General features: G+C 39.5%; 1 protein-coding gene across 2 annotated transcripts in view; it reads right to left on the bottom strand.

Annotated features, from left to right (window-relative positions):
- The window catches only part of LOC307259437 (threonine--tRNA ligase 1, cytoplasmic-like), a gene marked incomplete at its 5' end in the record, with an annotated part of 41555 nt that overhangs the window by 20015 nt on the left and 4279 nt on the right, over nt 1-17261 (bottom strand). For both annotated transcript variants that reach the window (XR_013845159.1, XM_080039275.1), the window contains 8 exons: nt 8-172; nt 1223-1489; nt 1596-1881; nt 2141-2316; nt 5531-5657; nt 5765-5817; nt 5965-6200; nt 6390-6519. Coding sequence is in view for 1 of the 2 variants with exons in the window: in XM_080039275.1 (XP_079895401.1) it covers nt 8-172; nt 1223-1489; nt 1596-1881; nt 2141-2316; nt 5531-5657; nt 5765-5817; nt 5965-6200; nt 6390-6519 (1440 nt within the window). The remainder of the gene's footprint in view (nt 1-7; nt 173-1222; nt 1490-1595; nt 1882-2140; nt 2317-5530; nt 5658-5764; nt 5818-5964; nt 6201-6389; nt 6520-17261) is intronic.

Genomic DNA, 17261 nt, shown 5'->3' with positions numbered 1-17261 from the left:
ATCCTACCTTGTGTGTTTGTTTTAGACAGAGCATTGAGGATGCCTTCAGGTGTGATGTCAACCCGTGACAGGATGCTGGCCAGGGCCGGGCTTGAAGGGGTCGCTTTGGAGGTTACTGATTGGCCAGAGGGAGTGGTGGGTGTTTTTGGTGATGGACGAGCAGGGCTAGCTGCTGAGAAAAAAAAATCCAAAGACGGATAAGGATGATTTTCAAGGGAGACAAAAAAAAACTTTTTTGGTGAATGCTTTAATATACAGTACAATGTAAATCCTCAAGTCTGTCAAATCTCTATTTGAAAGTCACATTTTTCATCTGATGATAAATGACCTGTAGGAGCAAACGAGAAGTGATCATCAGTGAAAACAATGCTATTTGTATATAGTTATTATTAATGCCTTTGCACAGGTCCAATCTCCCTGGAACTTAAACAAAACGATGTACAGCAGGTATATCGGAAATTCCTGTGTTTCAGAACAGTGCTAAATTAACGCTCAATTTGATTCACAATTGTCATATGGCCTTTATTAATCTTACATAGAAACATAGAATTAAATTATCTCATCACAATGCATCCTGCGGTCTCTTCTCGCTTTATAAACAAATACACATGCTGCCAGGCGGCACAAACTACTCAAGATATTTAAGATAGCAGGCGTAGGCGTCGTCAAAACAATATCGCTTTTATCCAAAATGGCGCTAGAATCAGCAAAAACTGAAAGTTCATCTAGCCACTTTATGGCTTACACTTTTCTTATTTATTAGACTGATCTAAAATATTATAGTGACTCTACCAAGATATAATCAATTAACAACTTAAATGACTTAGACCACTATTTTCCACAGAGGTCATAATTACCTTAAAAAACTTTAAAACTGACATTTATTGAAAATTAACCTAAAAAAGCCTAGAACTCCTTTAAGCTAAAAGAGAATCAAAGCTTATGAAACATATGCCTTAAGTGTGTCTTAAGTAATGAGTCATGCTAGTAGCCACAGTTACAATTTCATACATTATGATCAAAATTACAAACCTCTAAACACTACACTGGGAGAATGCTGGTAAACACAGCTGTCCTTTGTTACTCAAACAAAGTGAAAATATCATCATTGATCAATGATCATTTGTCAGAGAATGGCCATGTGTTAAATTTGTCTCACAATGATTTCTTATTCATTATTTTTCTGATCGACACTCATCTTCCCCCAAGCCACTGAACACACCTGTATTTTTCATGGCAGATGTGAGCGAGCTGAGAATGGAGCTGATCTTTCCCAGGTCCACCTTCTCTAGGTTGACCCCCAGAGGGGTTGCTGCCACACTTTGAGCAGTAGCAGAGGTGGGAGTCAATGGAGTGGCCGTGACAGCAGTAGCAGCAGCAGCAGCAGCATTGGTCTTAGGAGCTTTCATTGGTGTTGTGAGAAGCTTTGACGCTGCGTCTGACTTTGTAGTCTTGGCAACAGCAGTGGTTGCTTTGTCTTTCTTGTTATCTGTTAGTAAAATAATTCAAAGAGGTGAAGCATTTTCAAACCTGAATCACAACATTACAACTGAAACAGACATTTATCAAACCAATACAACACTCTAGCCACTAACCCCCTGTGGTGGCAGCGTCCGTCTCTTCGTCAGACATATCCATGTCCTCCATGTCTCTGACTTCACTGGGTATCTCTCCTTCATCCATGGCCTTGCCGTCCAGCTCTGGATCCAGCTGGGCTCTGCTATTGTTCAATCCCAGGAAGGGTGAGTCAGAGCCAGTGGGAGAGGGGGCGTCTTCAGACGGTGAGGGGATGGGAGAGTCCTCAGGTCCAGGTAGGGTCGACTTGAGGGAATCCAATTTTCTTTTAAGGCTGGCCACACGGTTGGCAAAGGCGTTGTATGCCTGAGCAGATTGGCAGAAAGAAACAATTAAATTAGAGATATGAGTTAGATAAAAACAGACTGTTCAGCTAACTTATATACATTTCTAAGAATCCACATAGCAACAAATGTCTTGGTCACCATTTTGTTCATGAATCTGGCATTGAATAGAGAAACCAATGAACAGACATGAACAAACAAATAATTCCAATTTCTCTCCACAAAAACAAAATCTAATGATCTTATGTCCACAAAGCAGCAGGTTAAACCATCACACTCACATTGGCCACAATCTTAACCTCCTTGTATTGCATCTCGTAGAAAATGTCTGCATTTCCCAAAGCTTCCAGCAGAGGAGGCCCTGTTTTCAACTCATCATCCAGGAAGCCAACAAACTCCTGCAGCTTAAGACTGCCATCCTCAAAGTCCGTAGCAAACTTGTTTCCCCCGGCTTTGTCTAGTAGACAACAATTGATAAACAAGCAAAAAATGTTATACAAAAGATTTTTCCAAGGTTCATGTGGTTGAATATAAGACATTGTTAATGGCTTTACTAATTATAGATTACATTGTATTAGCATTTTGTAAGTTAAATAAACAAATATATATACAAACATAATTTTCAATTGTTGCTAAAAAAAACCTTGTCAGAACTTTAACTGAACAGAGAAGAAAATTGTCTTTTTAATCTACTCATAAAATCACTCCCTTTCATTTCTGTAACTTCATATTGTCCATACTTCATTCTTTCCTGCAGATCATTCAGTAAAACGCCTATTTTGTCATTGGTCCCCTACAACCACTGATGTGTCTGAAAGGACATATACAGTCATACATAGTCACGTTATAACCACACATGTACATTTATTTCATTGGGATTTTATGTGATAGACCAACACAAGGTGGCGCATAGTTGTGAAGTAGAATGAAAATGAAACGTGTTTTTAAATTTTTTTTATAAATAAAAAACTGAAAAGTGTGGCGTGCAAAAGTATTCAGCCCCCTGAGTCAATGCTTTGTAGAACTACCCATCGCTGCAATTACAGCTGCAAATCTATTTGGATATGTCTCTACCAGCTTTGCCCATCTACAGACTGACATTTTTGCCCATTCTTCTTTAAAAAATAGCTTGAGCTTCAGATTTAGCATCAGATTGGATGTAGAGCATCTGTGAACAGCAATTTTCAAGTCTTTCCAGAGATTCTCAATTGTATTTAGGTCTGGACTTTGACTGGGCCACATGACTATGCTTTGATTTAAACCATTCCATAGTAGATCTGGCTGTATTTTTAGGCTAGTTGTCCCTCTGGAAGGTGAACCTCCACCCCAGTCTCAAGTCTTTTGCCGACTCTAACAGGTTTTCTGTCCTGTATTTGGCTCCATCCATCTTCCCATCAACTCTAACCAGCTTCCCTGTCCCTGCTGAAGAACAGGACCCCCAAAGCATGATGCTGCCACCACCAGTGTTGGGAAAGTTCTTTTTCTACGTGAACTAGTTCAAAGTTCAGTTCACACACTTTAAAATGAACTAGTTCAGTTCATAGTTCTTAATTCAAAATTCTGAACTAAGTTCACAGTTCAAAAATGAACTAGTTCATAGTGATTTTTTTTCAATATGTTGCTGCAGGCTATTATTTTTCTAAATAATTGCCACATACCATATAGAACCACAGACAGAAATTATTTCAATAACATTCAATCCACACTAGAAGCCAGCTGCAACTTTTAACCCTACAGTATATTCTCAAAAACATGAGGAAAAAGTTGCTGTTTGAATGGTCTTTTTAATGAGGAATTATTCAAACAAAAACGGTTAAGGTGCAAATGTTTTTCCATTTTTATAATTTTCCAAACCTGGAAACAATTCACATGAAATTTCATTCAAAGAAAGCAATACTGGAAAAATATAACTGGCAGGTTCTACAAACAAATTAGCCAACAACTTAAAATAGTAAAACCCTCAAGGAGACCATTCTAAACTGCAGTATACTGTTAACAACAAAGTCCAGAAGATGTGTTGACATAATTATTAACACAAACACAATTTGAGGTAGGAAACAATCATACGAAGAAGAGGTAGAGCCTAGGTCCATGGTCTGAGTAAGCGCTGCTGCATTCATTTGTTTTTGTTTTTTGCTGCGGTGTTTCGCATTTTGATGACGCAGCGGCGGTGTGACGCTGTGGTGGCAGTTGTTTTTCCGCTTCATATTAAGGGCTGTTTACTCTGTCTTTTAGCAAGGTTTTCTATGGAAATCTGGCACTCGATGAACGATTGAACGACTGTAAGAGCACGGTTCACAAACACCAGAATGAACGCGTTCGCAATAACGTTCATCAGGCAGAAATACATACGTTCAGTTCACGTTCGCACGAGTTCATGAACGATCGTTAATTGAACGCGTTCATGCACAACACTGGCCACCACCATGTTTCACGGTGAGGATGGTGTGTATAGGGTGATGTGCAGTGTTAGTTTCCACCACACATTGCATTTTGCATTCAAGCCAACAACTTCGAGTTTGGTCTAATTTGAATATGCTGTGTCCCCCGCATGGTTTGTGGAGGAAGGTGCAAAGTGCAATGTGTGGCGGAAAACTAACACTGCACATCACCCTGAACACACCATCCCTAACGTGAAACATGGTGGTGGCAGCATCATGCTGTGGGGGTTCTTTTCTTCAGCAGGGACAGGGAAGCTGGTTAGAGTTGATGGAAGAAGGATGGAGCCAAATACAGGGCAGAAAAACCTGTTAGAGTCTGTAAAAGACTTGAGACTGGGTGGAGGTTCACCTTCCAGAAGGTTAAATACCCTAAACATACAGCCAGATCTACTATGGAATGGTTCAAATCAAAGCATAGGCATGTGTTAGAATGGCCCAGTCAAAGTCCAGACCTCAAAACAATTGAGAATATCTGGAAAGACTTGAAAATTGCTGTTGACAGACACTCTCCATCCAATCTGAAGCTATTTTGCAAAGAAGAATCGGAAAAAATATCAGTATCTAGATGGGCAAAGCTGGCGGAGACATACCCCAATAGACTTGCAGCTGTTATTGCAGCGATAGGTGGTTCTACAAAGTAGTGACTCAGGGGGGCTGAATACTTATGCACGCCACGCTTTTCAGTTTTTTATATTTCTAAAAAAAAATTAAAACCATATTTCATTTTCATTCCACTTCACAATGATGCACCAATGTGTGTTGGTCTATCACATGAAATCCCAGTAAAATAAATGCACGTGTGTGGTTTTAATGTGACCAAATGTGGAAAATTCCAAGGGGTATGAATACTTTTGCAAGGCACTGTACTTGTAGGTTGTAATTCTGGTAAAGAGAATAATCAATGTTCCTTCTGTTTTAAATGTAAAGCAGAATATGTATTGAACATTTAAAAAGGGTCTGTACTAAGGTGCATTAATCAACAAAACCCAGCAGCAACATCTCAATTTGGATAATCCACAGACCTTACTGTGGCCATTCTGTTTCAGGACTACTGAAAGACATATTAGCAGAAATAGTTTGGCTACACCTCCAATAGCGGTGTTTAAACCTTTGTGTTTTGACATGGCATAAAGAGAACAAATATGTAGAATATGTTTGTGGCTTTAGACATAAAAGTACAAAGAACAATAGGTGTGTGACGATGCAGAAATAAGCTCAGTGACATCATACCTTTAAGTCTCTTAAGAGCCTCTGTGCTGCAGACGTCCACCCTTAGAGCGGCCAGCTGCTTCTCCCTGAACTCCTCTTCTGCGACTGCTCGCTTGTAGCTCGACAGCTGGTCAATGAGGGAGTGGGGCTGGGAAAGAAACAGAGTGCGAATTAGTTGATAATGTTATAGACACATTTTCCCACAAGACATATTAGACTAAGTAATGCAAGACAACATTATTACACAAGACTTACTGTGAACTCTGCAACAATCTTGGACTTAAGGGCAGCCTTGGTGTTGGTTGGTGCTGTAGAATAAAATGTAATTAACTTAATCAAAAACAATTGTAAATGATTGGAGAGAAGTTATTATGCAATTTAAACTTTGGGAAGATATTTTGTTTTTAAATGCAGTTGGCTACTTCAGGGTGCAGAGTGAAACATGCCAAACTGACCATTTGCTGCTGGAGTCTCCTTTTCTTTCTCCTTTTCCTTCTTCTTTTCTTTCTGTTTTTCTTTCTCCTCTTCCTTTTTTCTTTCCTTCTCTTTTTCTTTTTCCTTCTGCTTCTCCCGCTCCTTTTCCTTTTTGTTCAAGCCAGTCCTGAACTGAGTAATGACCTCCTCAGGATACACACTCCTTTCCTCCCAAATCACAAAAATCCTTTCCACTGACTTGCGGACCTTTGGATCTCTAAAAAAATTAATTAAAAATCATGCAAAATGGAGACACAACATGGTACACCTCAAGAATAGCAGAAAGGGAAGACAGGCATATAATTGCATACCTATAGACCAGACATTTACCAGTATTAACTATGTAGATTAAAAACATTGCACATATTAAATGTTAGTTAAATATTACAGCTGAATAAAAACTCACTTGATAAGCTGAGCAGCATTAGGGAGGACATCTGCGAATGAAGAGCGATAGACAATGGCATTCTTCCTTTTGCAGTTCTGTATCACGTCATTGGCAACGTAGAAAAGATTCAAGCGGTGATTGTTGTCAGCTGAAGAAAAGTAGACAATGAAATGATAATATTACAGAAGGTTAGAATTGGGTACACAGATGTGAGAAATGGTTATGCCTTAGGCATTTAGTCTCACTGCTAAAATTCTTACAGACTATTAAAAATATATAACCTGTATTGGCAATTTGGCATTGTGTATATTATTATTATTTTTATATTATTATAAGATATATTGGGAAAAAACATTTAAATAATTGACCTCCAACTTTAATGCATATTTGAGCAACAGTTTAAATAATACATATTTAATAATGAGAATATTTTATAGGTGCACAACAAATAAAGATTTTATGATTGGGTCCATTAGGTGCGCATAGGTAATGCATGGTTTTAGCTCCTCATAAATATTAGGGCCCGACCGATATTGATTTTTGAGTGCCGATGCCGATTATTTTCAGAGAAATTATGATTACGATTAAATCGGCCGATAAAAAAAATAAATAAATACCCAAAATATATATTGAAAAAAAATTACTTTTTTGAACCCTTAAATATATATATTTAAGGGTTCAAAAAAGTAATTTTTTGTACAGTAAAAGGTATATTATATACCTTTTACTGTTGAAAATATGTACAGGAACTTTTTCTTGTCTAAATTCAGACATTATGCATTTTATCTTACTGCACCCAACACTCTGGAACTCCCTCCCCCCAAACATCAGCATCTCAGACTCAATAAACTCATTCAAAAGTCACCTCTTTAAGGAAGCATAATGACACCTGACTCAAATTCAAACCTTATTTAAATCTTTTCTGTATTTTCTTTTCTTTTTCTACATGTATGATTCTCTATGATGTAAAGTGTCTTTGAATGACCTCCAAAAAAGCACCATATAAATTCTATCAATTATTATTATTAACTGTCAAGTGATGACCAATGCCTCTGCTATTGGTTGCAGGGGGAACTGTCAAGTGTAAATGAATCCAATGTATTACAACACACCTGCTGCTGCTGTAAATAGGCTATAGCATTAATGCTATTCATTTAGGCTACCTCCAGGGCAGCAAAACATTTCCAGGGTTTTTCCTGGCTCAGAATGGGCCTTTGGGGGGTCAGTACGCGACCGACTTATTTTGGGGTTGCGACAGTAAAGGCAAAGGCAAACGGTTTGTGTATTTTAAGAGGGGTGTTGGGTTGGGAGAGGGGAGTTTCTGTCCAGCTCAAGAGCATTTCAGTCAGCCTGTCAATCACTGCGTTACCATGGAGCTCACTGACGCTTATGAAATCACAATAAACAACCTGTAGATAATATGAAGTCAAAATACTAATAATGACTAGGCCTAACTGTTTAATACTTTAATTGTTTCTAATTTATCTAAACCATGGAAGAAGGTAGGGCTGCTCAATTATGAAAAAATCATAATCATGATTATTTTGAGTAATCACATTGTGTTATCACGATTATTAAAGACAGTTAATCATTGATTTAAGAACATTATGCGTCTATTTTACTTTTAACAAGGTTTTTTTCTAAAAACACCATGACTTTGGACTTTAAACAAAGGCCTAATTGAACTGAAAACAGGGAGAATAGAAATAGGCTAAATAAGTGAAACATATTTTTAATAATTTAATAAAAATATGTCAAAATAAAAATAACCAGTTGTAAATGGTGTTGATAGGGCACGTCTTTTGCTAGCATTAAATGTAAGGGCATGATTTATTTATGTCATGGAGCTGGCTGGATAGGCAGTTGCATTGTAGTGTTGACAGTTGTGGTGGCAGGAGTTAAGGAGCTTTAAACTTCCTGTGTTTTTATTCATTGATTGCTTGGTCATAGACCACTATGACTCGACTTAAAGTGAATAAACAAATTGGTCGGGATGTTTAAAGGTGCAGATCAGGTCGTATATCACTTTTCTTTCTCTCTCTCTCTGTCTCTCGGTCGCGTATGTCATGTTACTCGCGTGTCCGCGCGTGACAAATCTTGCACATTATTTTAGTTTGTTGTGAGTCTGAAGTGTTTTCAGACAACACAATTAGTTTTACCTTTATTCTCGTCATCTAGAAGTTTTTCAAAACACCCGGCAATGCGCAACATCTCCCTCGCTACTCTCTGGACTAGCCGTTAGCGAAACTATCAGGTGAGGGAGGGGCCGAGCGGAGCTCACGGCTGAAAGGGTTTGCTGCATTAATAAGCCTGCATGCCCCGGCGAGCGGAACAATGATAGTTTAATAACGATTATCCCCGACCTAATTTCTTATTTTACAACTGAGATTGCAAGTAATATGACTGGAATGGCGCGGAAATGGAAACACATTTGGAGCCGTTTTAAGTAGATTTTTATTTATTTATTTATATATATATATATAAAAAAAAACACTTTGGCGCTGAGGATTTTCCTTTGGCGGGCGCTAAAATTCCTTTGGCGGGCGCCAACATTTTTTGAATGCAGGAAAAACCCTGCATTTCACACATGATTGCCTGAAAAAAATAAAAACGGCCGATGCCGATAATTCCGAAATATGCGATAATCGGTCGGGCCCTAATAAATATATTGTTAATAGAGCTGCAACGATTAATCGACGAATCGATTATTAATCGATTATTAAAATAATCGCCAACTATTTTGATAATCGATTAATCGTTTCGAGTAATTTTTTAATAAAACATTTCCAAATTCTCTGATTTCAGCTTCTCAAATGTGAATATTTTCTGGTTTCTTTAATCCTATTATGACAGTAAACTGAAATATCTGTGTGTTTTGGACATAACAATACATTTGAGGAAGTCAACATGAGCTTTGGAAAATATATCAACATTTTTTTACCATTTTCTGACATTTTACGACCAAAACACTAAACGATTAATAATCGATTAATCGAGAAAATAATCGACAGATTAATCGATTATCAAAATAATCGTTAGTTGCAGCCCTAATTGTTAATAGCATATATTTGTTGGAGGTAACAAGACTTTGCAATACAGAAATGCAAAATACTGTTTGAGATCATTTCAGAAACAATGCCATCCCATTAACTGTAGAATGTTGTAGTCAGTAAATAACTCTTGTGTCATTGATTTATAACCCATTTTTACCGATAGTTCCCAAAACACGTTCTTTATTTCAGTAAATTGAAAAAATAAAAAGCTAAAATATTAACATTAATGTAATCCAGATAACACATCTGTCATTTAAGTTAATATTATCCAATAATAATCAGCGCTTCGATGTAAGCTTGGCTCCTTGCAAAAGCCTTTCAGGCATCCTGATCTATAAACTTACTGACAGTGAACAGATACAGCTTTGATTATAAAAACTGACAGGCTGCACACTGCGCCTGCTGGTATGATTAGTTCAGTCACAGGCCCGTAAATCTGTTTCCATCATCATCTAACTCGATTATTAGACATACATTTCTAAAAGAAATACAATATTGGCACGGACACAGTGATTCTACTGCTTCCTAGAACAGATTATTCAGTATCCGGTTTTCACCATGGAAGAATTCATTCACAGCAGCCAGTGAGCAGGATTTAAAGCTAATCTTCTATGACTGCCTTATAAATAAAACAGTCTAAATCTCTATGTCACATTTTGTTACATTTCAGCAGAAGTTTGTATCACTGTGTTTTTAGTTTACAAGACTCAGTCTAGACTAAAAAAAAAAAAATTGTTTGTTCAGTAAAAAGAAGAGCTAATATCATTATCTAAGGAAGTTCTGCATTATGCTAGTAGTATGCTTTGCGCCTTTGATTATTAGTAACAGCATTAAACTCAAAAAGGTCAGAATTTTTAAAAGCTTTAAAAACAAAATAAAAAAAACACTGTTTTAACCCACAATAATTGGGAAACAATGAGAGTTTTTATTTTCAACAAACTCACATAAATGCTACAAATAATGAGGGTGAAATTAGTAATGTACAACCCCTTTACTATATACAGGTGAAACTCGAAAAATTAGAATATCGTGCAAAAGTTAATTTATTTCAGTAATTTAACTTTAAAGGTGAAAATAATATCTTATACAGACTCATTACATGCAAAGTGAGATATGTGAAGCCTTTATTGGTTATAATTGTGATTTTTATGGCTTACAGTTTATAAAAACCCCAAATTCAAAATCTCAGAAAATTAGAATATTACATAAAATCAATAAAAAAAAAGGTTTTTAAATACAGAAATGTCGGCCCTCTAGAAAGTATAATCATGCATATGTACTAAGTACTTCGTTTGGGCCCCTTTTGCATGAATTCTTGCCTCAATGCGGCGTGGCACGGATGCTATCAGTCTGTGGCACTGCTGAGGTGTTATGGAAGCCCAGGTTGCTTTGATAGTGGTCTTCAGTTCGTCTGTATTGTTGGGTCTGGTGTGTCTCATCTGCCTCTTGACAATACTCCATAGTTTCTCTACGGAGTTCAGGTCAGGAGAGTTGTATGGCCATTCCAGCACAGTAATACCATGGTCAGTCAACCAGTTACCAGTGGTTTATGGTACTGTGGGCAGGTGCCAAGCCTAGCTGGAAATGGAAATTGTCATCACCATAAAGCTTGTCAACAGACAGAAGCATGAAGTGCTCCAAAATCTTCTGGTAGATGGCTGTGGTGACTTTGGACTTGATAACACAGTGGACTAACAGCAGCAGATGACATGATACCTCAAATCATCACTGATCCAAATTAAATGTTGCGTTTCATTTGGAAATCAAGGTCCCACAGTCTAGAGGAAGAGTGGAGGGGCACAAAATCCAAGGGGCTTGAAGACCATTGTCAGTGATGATTTGAGGCACCATGTCACCTGCTGGTGTTGGTCCACTGTGTTATCAGGTCCAAAGTCACCACAGCCATCTACCAGGAGATTTTAGAGCACTTCATGCTCCTGTCTGTTGACAAGCTTTATGGAGATGATGAATTACTTTTTCCAGCAAGACTTGACACCTGTCCACAGTGCCAAAACCACAAGTAACTGGTTGACTGACAATGGTATTACTGTGTTGATTGGCCAGACAACTCTCCTGACCTGAACCCAATAGAGAAACTATGGAGTATTGTCAAGAGGCAGATGAGACACACCAGACCCAACAATACAAACGAGCTGAAGGCCTCTATCAAAGCAACCTGGGCTTCCATAACACCTCAGCAGTGCCACAGGCTGATAGCATCCATGCTACGCCGCATTTAGGCAATAATTCGTGCAAAAGGGGCCCAAACCAAGTACATATGCATTAGGGTTGCCGCGGTAGTGGGTGTTACCGGTGTTACTCGGTGTTGAGGCCAACACCGATTACGTCACGTGCACACCGGCAACACCGAGTTTTTTCAGTTGCTGCACAGACGTTCATTAAATAATATAAATATAAGAAAGAAAATAAATGTGTGTAAAATAGGCCGCAGTTCTGTTCTGTGCAGAAGATCATAGACACAATGACCGAGCATTCGATTATGAGGAGGAGAGTTTGCAGCCGAGAGATTAAAGGCATGCTGCCATGGAACGTTATGCTGTCACCGAGCAATCCAAGGCGCACTGCCATGGAACGTTACCCCGTCACCGAGAATTGGCGCGCTGCCAGACGCTGTCATCGAGTGTTTTAATCGCGTGAGGAAGAGAGGACAGTTGATGGAGAATATGATGGCAGTTGATTTAGTTTCGAAGTTTAAGGCAAAGGCGCCTATTTGGAAGTATTTTGGATTCAAACCCAACGCAAATCGGGAACCGGAGAACACGAGCGAGGCAATATGCAGACTTTGCAACATGAAGGTGTCAGCAACTGGAGGTAACACTTCAAATTTACACACACACCTCAAGGTGCACCACAAGAGTGAGGCTGTGAAGATGGGGCCTGCAGCAGCGAAGCCTCTACCGGAGAGTTCACAGCGGCCGACACAGCCATCCATTTTTGGAGCGTTTGCGAAATGTACAAAGTACAAAAAGGACAGTGTTAGGTGGACTGCATGTACCGATGCAGTCACCAAATATCTATGCAAGGAGATGGTGTCCTTCAACACGGTGGAAAAAAAGTCCTTCATTGAGCTTTTGGCGACACTCGACCACCAGTATGACGTTCCAGGGCGGACATATTTCTCGTCCACTGCCATACCGCGCGCTTACACCAGTGTCAGGAGTGAGCTACAACGGACCCTCTTATTGGTAGAAGAGTTTTCCCTCACAACGGACTTGTGGTCGAGCGCAACGATGGCACCGTACATGTCACTGACAGTGCATTTTATTGACCAGGATTGGAAGCTGGTGTCAAAATGCCTCCAGACGACCTTCTTGCCTGAGGACCACACCGCCGTTAATTTGGCTGATGCGCTGCAGGAGGCTCTGCGGGAGTGGGCATTGAGCGCGGATAAAGTCTCCTGTCTCACCACCGACAGTGGAGCAAACATAAAAGCAGCTGTGCGGAACCTAGGATGGCCCTGGTTGAGCTGCTTCGGGCACAACCTGAACCTCGCTGTGTCAAACACTATAGAGAAGACGGAGAAAGTGCGCACAGACCGGGCCCTTGCAGTCTGTCGCACTATCAACGGCATGTTCTCTCACAGCTGGAGGAGGAGACGGGAGCTGCAGAAAGCCCAGGTCGAGCTTGGCCTCCCACAGCACTCGCTGGTGACGGTAAGTTAACTAAGCCTCATATTCTTTTTGGGAAAAAATTTAAAATATAAATAAAATTGAATAAGCCTATATTAAGCATTACTTTTTTTTTCACCCAGGATTGTGCAACACGCTGGGGGTCAAAGCAGAAGATGGTCAACAGAATGCTAGAGCAGAGGCTGGCCATAAACAGAGTGCTGTCAGAGGATCGTAAGAGCAACTTGAACCTCACTTGGTAAGATGAGGATGTGCTAATGGCAATGAACGAAGCGCTGAAGCCGGTGAGCGACTTCACTGACATTCTCTCCGGGGAGAATTACGTCACTGCCTCCTCTCTACTCCCCGTGCTGCAGTTGGTAAAAGAGGGAACGTTAGCCCCTTCTGCTGAAGACAGACGTTTAACTGCAGACCTGAAGGCTGGCATCATCAATGTCCTTTGCGAAAAATACAGAGCACTGCCGCAGGCAAGCCAGGAGCTAATGCGTAAGGCAACATTCCTGGACCCGCGGTACCGGGCTGAATACGACTCGAATGTAAACGAGCTCAAACAGATGGTGGAGGAAGAAGCAGTCATCCTCGGGCGAGCAGCGCAGCCAGTGAGAGCGGAAAATGAAGAGGAGGAGGGAGCCGCTGCCGAGCCCCAGCCAAAGAAAATAACTTTGGCAAGTTTGCTGAAGAGGAACAATTGCGCACCTGCCTCAGCCACATTAACGCTCCCCGAAAAGGCAGCCGCAGAGATTGCCAAGTATTGTCAAGAGGCCGGCATCGATGCTGATGAGGATCCTCTTGGCTGGTGGAAATCCAACCAGATGAGGCTTCCCCTTCTGGCAAAGGTCGCCAGAAAATTCCTCTGCGTGTGTGCTACTAGCTGCGCATCCGAGCGGGTGTTCAGCACGGCAGGGAACATCGTCACCCCCACAAGATCCCTTCTCAAACCGGCGAAGGTTAACATGTTGGTTTTCTTGGCAAAAAACATGTAGCCTATATATTGAGTACATTTTTTTACTGTTCGCTTAGCCCTATAAAACTGTTTTAATATTTAATATTGCGGGCGGCAGCACGGACAGGATAAGCCGGCCCGTCATCTGTCGGCTTGTTCGTTTATTTTACATATTTTATTTTTTATAAAAGTTTTTTGAGAGTTTGAAAATAAGTAGCTGAATATTGTTTCTTTGTTTTTTAGTAAACCAAGCAAAATAGTAATAATAAATGAGCCTGTTGCCTTTCAACGGTTTAACTGTAGCGATGTTTTTTGTTACTTTTTATTTTGTTCCATAGGCCTTGTGTTTTGCTTAGCCTATTTAATTGTAGCCCATTCGTTTATTAATTTGGTTAAATAGTGTTTGATTTTGTTATCTTGTTTTACCCTTTGTGTTTAAAAAAAAATGTAAATAGGCTAGTTGTGGCAATTGGGCTTGCAGCCTGCGGCCCGAGGCACAAGACGAGCATACAAGTCGCCGTCATAATTTGTTTAAAAAAAAGGTTCTGCAGTTTGTCTTTGCACTGTTTTATTGTTGATGTGTTTTTTCATAAAAAAAATATATACAAAACCTTCTAAGCATTCGTTTTGTTCAAAACGTAAGGCGGATCTACAGAAACAGAAAGAGGGAAAGCCGCACTACAGAGCCTACCCGTGTCTTTTCTTGAATGTGCGGTGTCGCCTTTTAGTTTTTTTTCCGTTGCAATTTAGCCTACAGTTGGTGTACTCGGTAATACCGGTGTTGACGCGAGTGTATTACTCGGTGTGAAAAGGTCCACACCGCGGCAACCCTAATATGCATGATTATACTTTCTAGAGGGCGGACATTTCTGTATTTAAAATGCTTTTTTTAATTGATTCTATGTAATATTCTAATTTTCTGAGATTTTGAATTTGGGGTTTTCATAAGCTTTAATAGCATAATAATCACAATTATAACAAATAAAGGCTTGACATATCTCACTTTGAATGTAATGAGTCTATATAATATATTAGTTTCACCATTTAGGTTGAATTACTGAAATAAATGAATGCACGATATTCTAATTTTTCGAGTTACACCTGTATGTAGACATTCAGAACGACAGATGCTAATTTTTTACTCACTCATGCCAAACACACAAAATTTGAAAAAAAGACATAAAGTTTATGAAACCCAAACAGAAAAGCTAAATGTATAATATCACAGTATCTTAGAAGATTTCTCTTAAATCAAAGTCCATTTCCCCATCCATGTATGTTAATATGAAACTATTATAAATTGGATTAGAATTATTAATACAACTCTCTAGGAGAGTTCTGACAACAAGAGACATCTTTGTATGACCAAAATTAAAGGTGAAGTAAGAGGTTTATTTATATTAATATAAGTGTTAAATCGCTTCTTATTCATACAGTAATCACTTACACGATGTGCGCGTTTCATAAAGCCAATTTCTTAGTCAGCTGCTCTGCATATAATAAGCAATCAAACTTTATGTAGTATCCCGAAATGTTATCCAATCACAAGAGAGAACGCTACAAACCGACACCCGTCCGCACCCGTCTCACTCATGGTCTCACTGCCGGTGCACGCCAGAGCGACACATGGGTTTAGGCGCCTACAATGGCAGAGCAGGTAAAAATCCTTCCCAATGTCTGTTTTGATGGTTTTTAATCATGTTTTATCACACATATGGATCTGAGATGATGCTAGGTAACTTGCTGCTCGAAGACTGCAGTGCATTAATGTGGTGACGTAGAGACGAGCGAGGGGACTGCTAACTGCAGTAACTGACAGGAAGTTAGCTAAAAGAACCATTCCGCTTACAGCACCTTTAACATTACAACTTTTTACATCCACTGACTGAACTAACACGTGATGAAAACAAAATAGCTCATTTTTATTTTATGGAGAAAACCTGTCCTCCATGCCAAAGCAGGGAAAAAGTAAGGAGGGCCATTTACTTCATAAAAACTACAACAACACAGTACTCTGAGATTATATCAGCATTTTTCAGTCAGCTCCATTAAAAAGGAACAAAGATTTCACCCAAAGCTGTCAAAGCACAAATCAATACATTATTTATTTAGTTAAGTTTAATATATATTCAAAGCTTTTCATTGAGGCAATTAAATGCATAAACACAGAACAATAGTGGTTCAGACCCATAACAACCACAAACTAAATAAAACAAATCATCTGATGCCAAGAATCAATTTGGGTAGAAAATTATTCTGTATTAATTTTCCATTAGTTTTAGAGGATGTGGTATACATGCATTTTTGGATTTTCAGGATCGCCGTCTATGCTCGTGATTGAGCGCATGACAGCTCATTAGCATCTGTACCATGCCTGAGTACACCCCTCCCAATTGGCGTGGCCGAGGAAGTGTTCCTGCTTGAGAACAGAACGGCACACTCACACTGGTCAAACTAACTAGACTTAAGGGGGCAAACGTACTTGGGCACAGTACAGATGGTCTTGTGTGAGTGCGCCCTAAGAGTCCTAACACACATTTTTCATTCTCAACACTGGAACATGTCATCAATACATGTTGTCAGCATAAGCTTTGTCATGTGTTGCTCTGTGGGGAGTCATGTTTGGGGTGAATTAAAAATGCCTACGCTACATGATGATTTGCCTGAGATACTGGCTATTTACAAGAAACTCCCCAATACATAATTCACATCAAAATGTTAGGAAAGAGGCGGGCGCCCGTGGCGCAGTGGGCAAGGGCGTCCCCCCGGGCCCAGGCCTCGCAGCAGACCTGCCCAGACCGAATCCCGCCCAGGTCAGTTCTTTGCATGTATTCCTTTGCCCCATTTCAACTATGTCTCTCCAAATCTATCTAATAAAGCAAAAATGCAACAACAACAAAAAAATTTATGAAAGAGGCAAGAGCTGGTAGTTTTGTTGGTAACAAAATGTATTTTCTGACGTTTCAGCAGCACCACATTTAAGAAAAACAGATTTCCCTGAGCTTATTTCAGTTATTCTTCCTATTGGAAAGCTGATTGGGTGAAAATGATTCCTTTCATCTAGTCAAGATTCAAGATTATATCTCCCTATATGCTCAGAAACTTTTACACGCGCACACAGACAACCACACACACTATCATCATGAAACAAAATTCAAGTGAATGCAATCCAATAGAATCTGTCAAATCCTGCTTCAAAAATGTTTTAACAACAAGTATTTGATTTGGTAAAGATCATGATAAC

The sequence above is a fragment of the Ammodytes marinus genome (assembly GCF_949987685.1).
Source record: "Ammodytes marinus genome assembly, chromosome: 13".
Classification (NCBI taxonomy): domain Eukaryota; kingdom Metazoa; phylum Chordata; class Actinopteri; order Uranoscopiformes; family Ammodytidae; genus Ammodytes; species Ammodytes marinus.
Note: the sequence above shows the minus strand (reverse complement) of the source record. Positions and strands in the feature narration are given on the sequence as shown.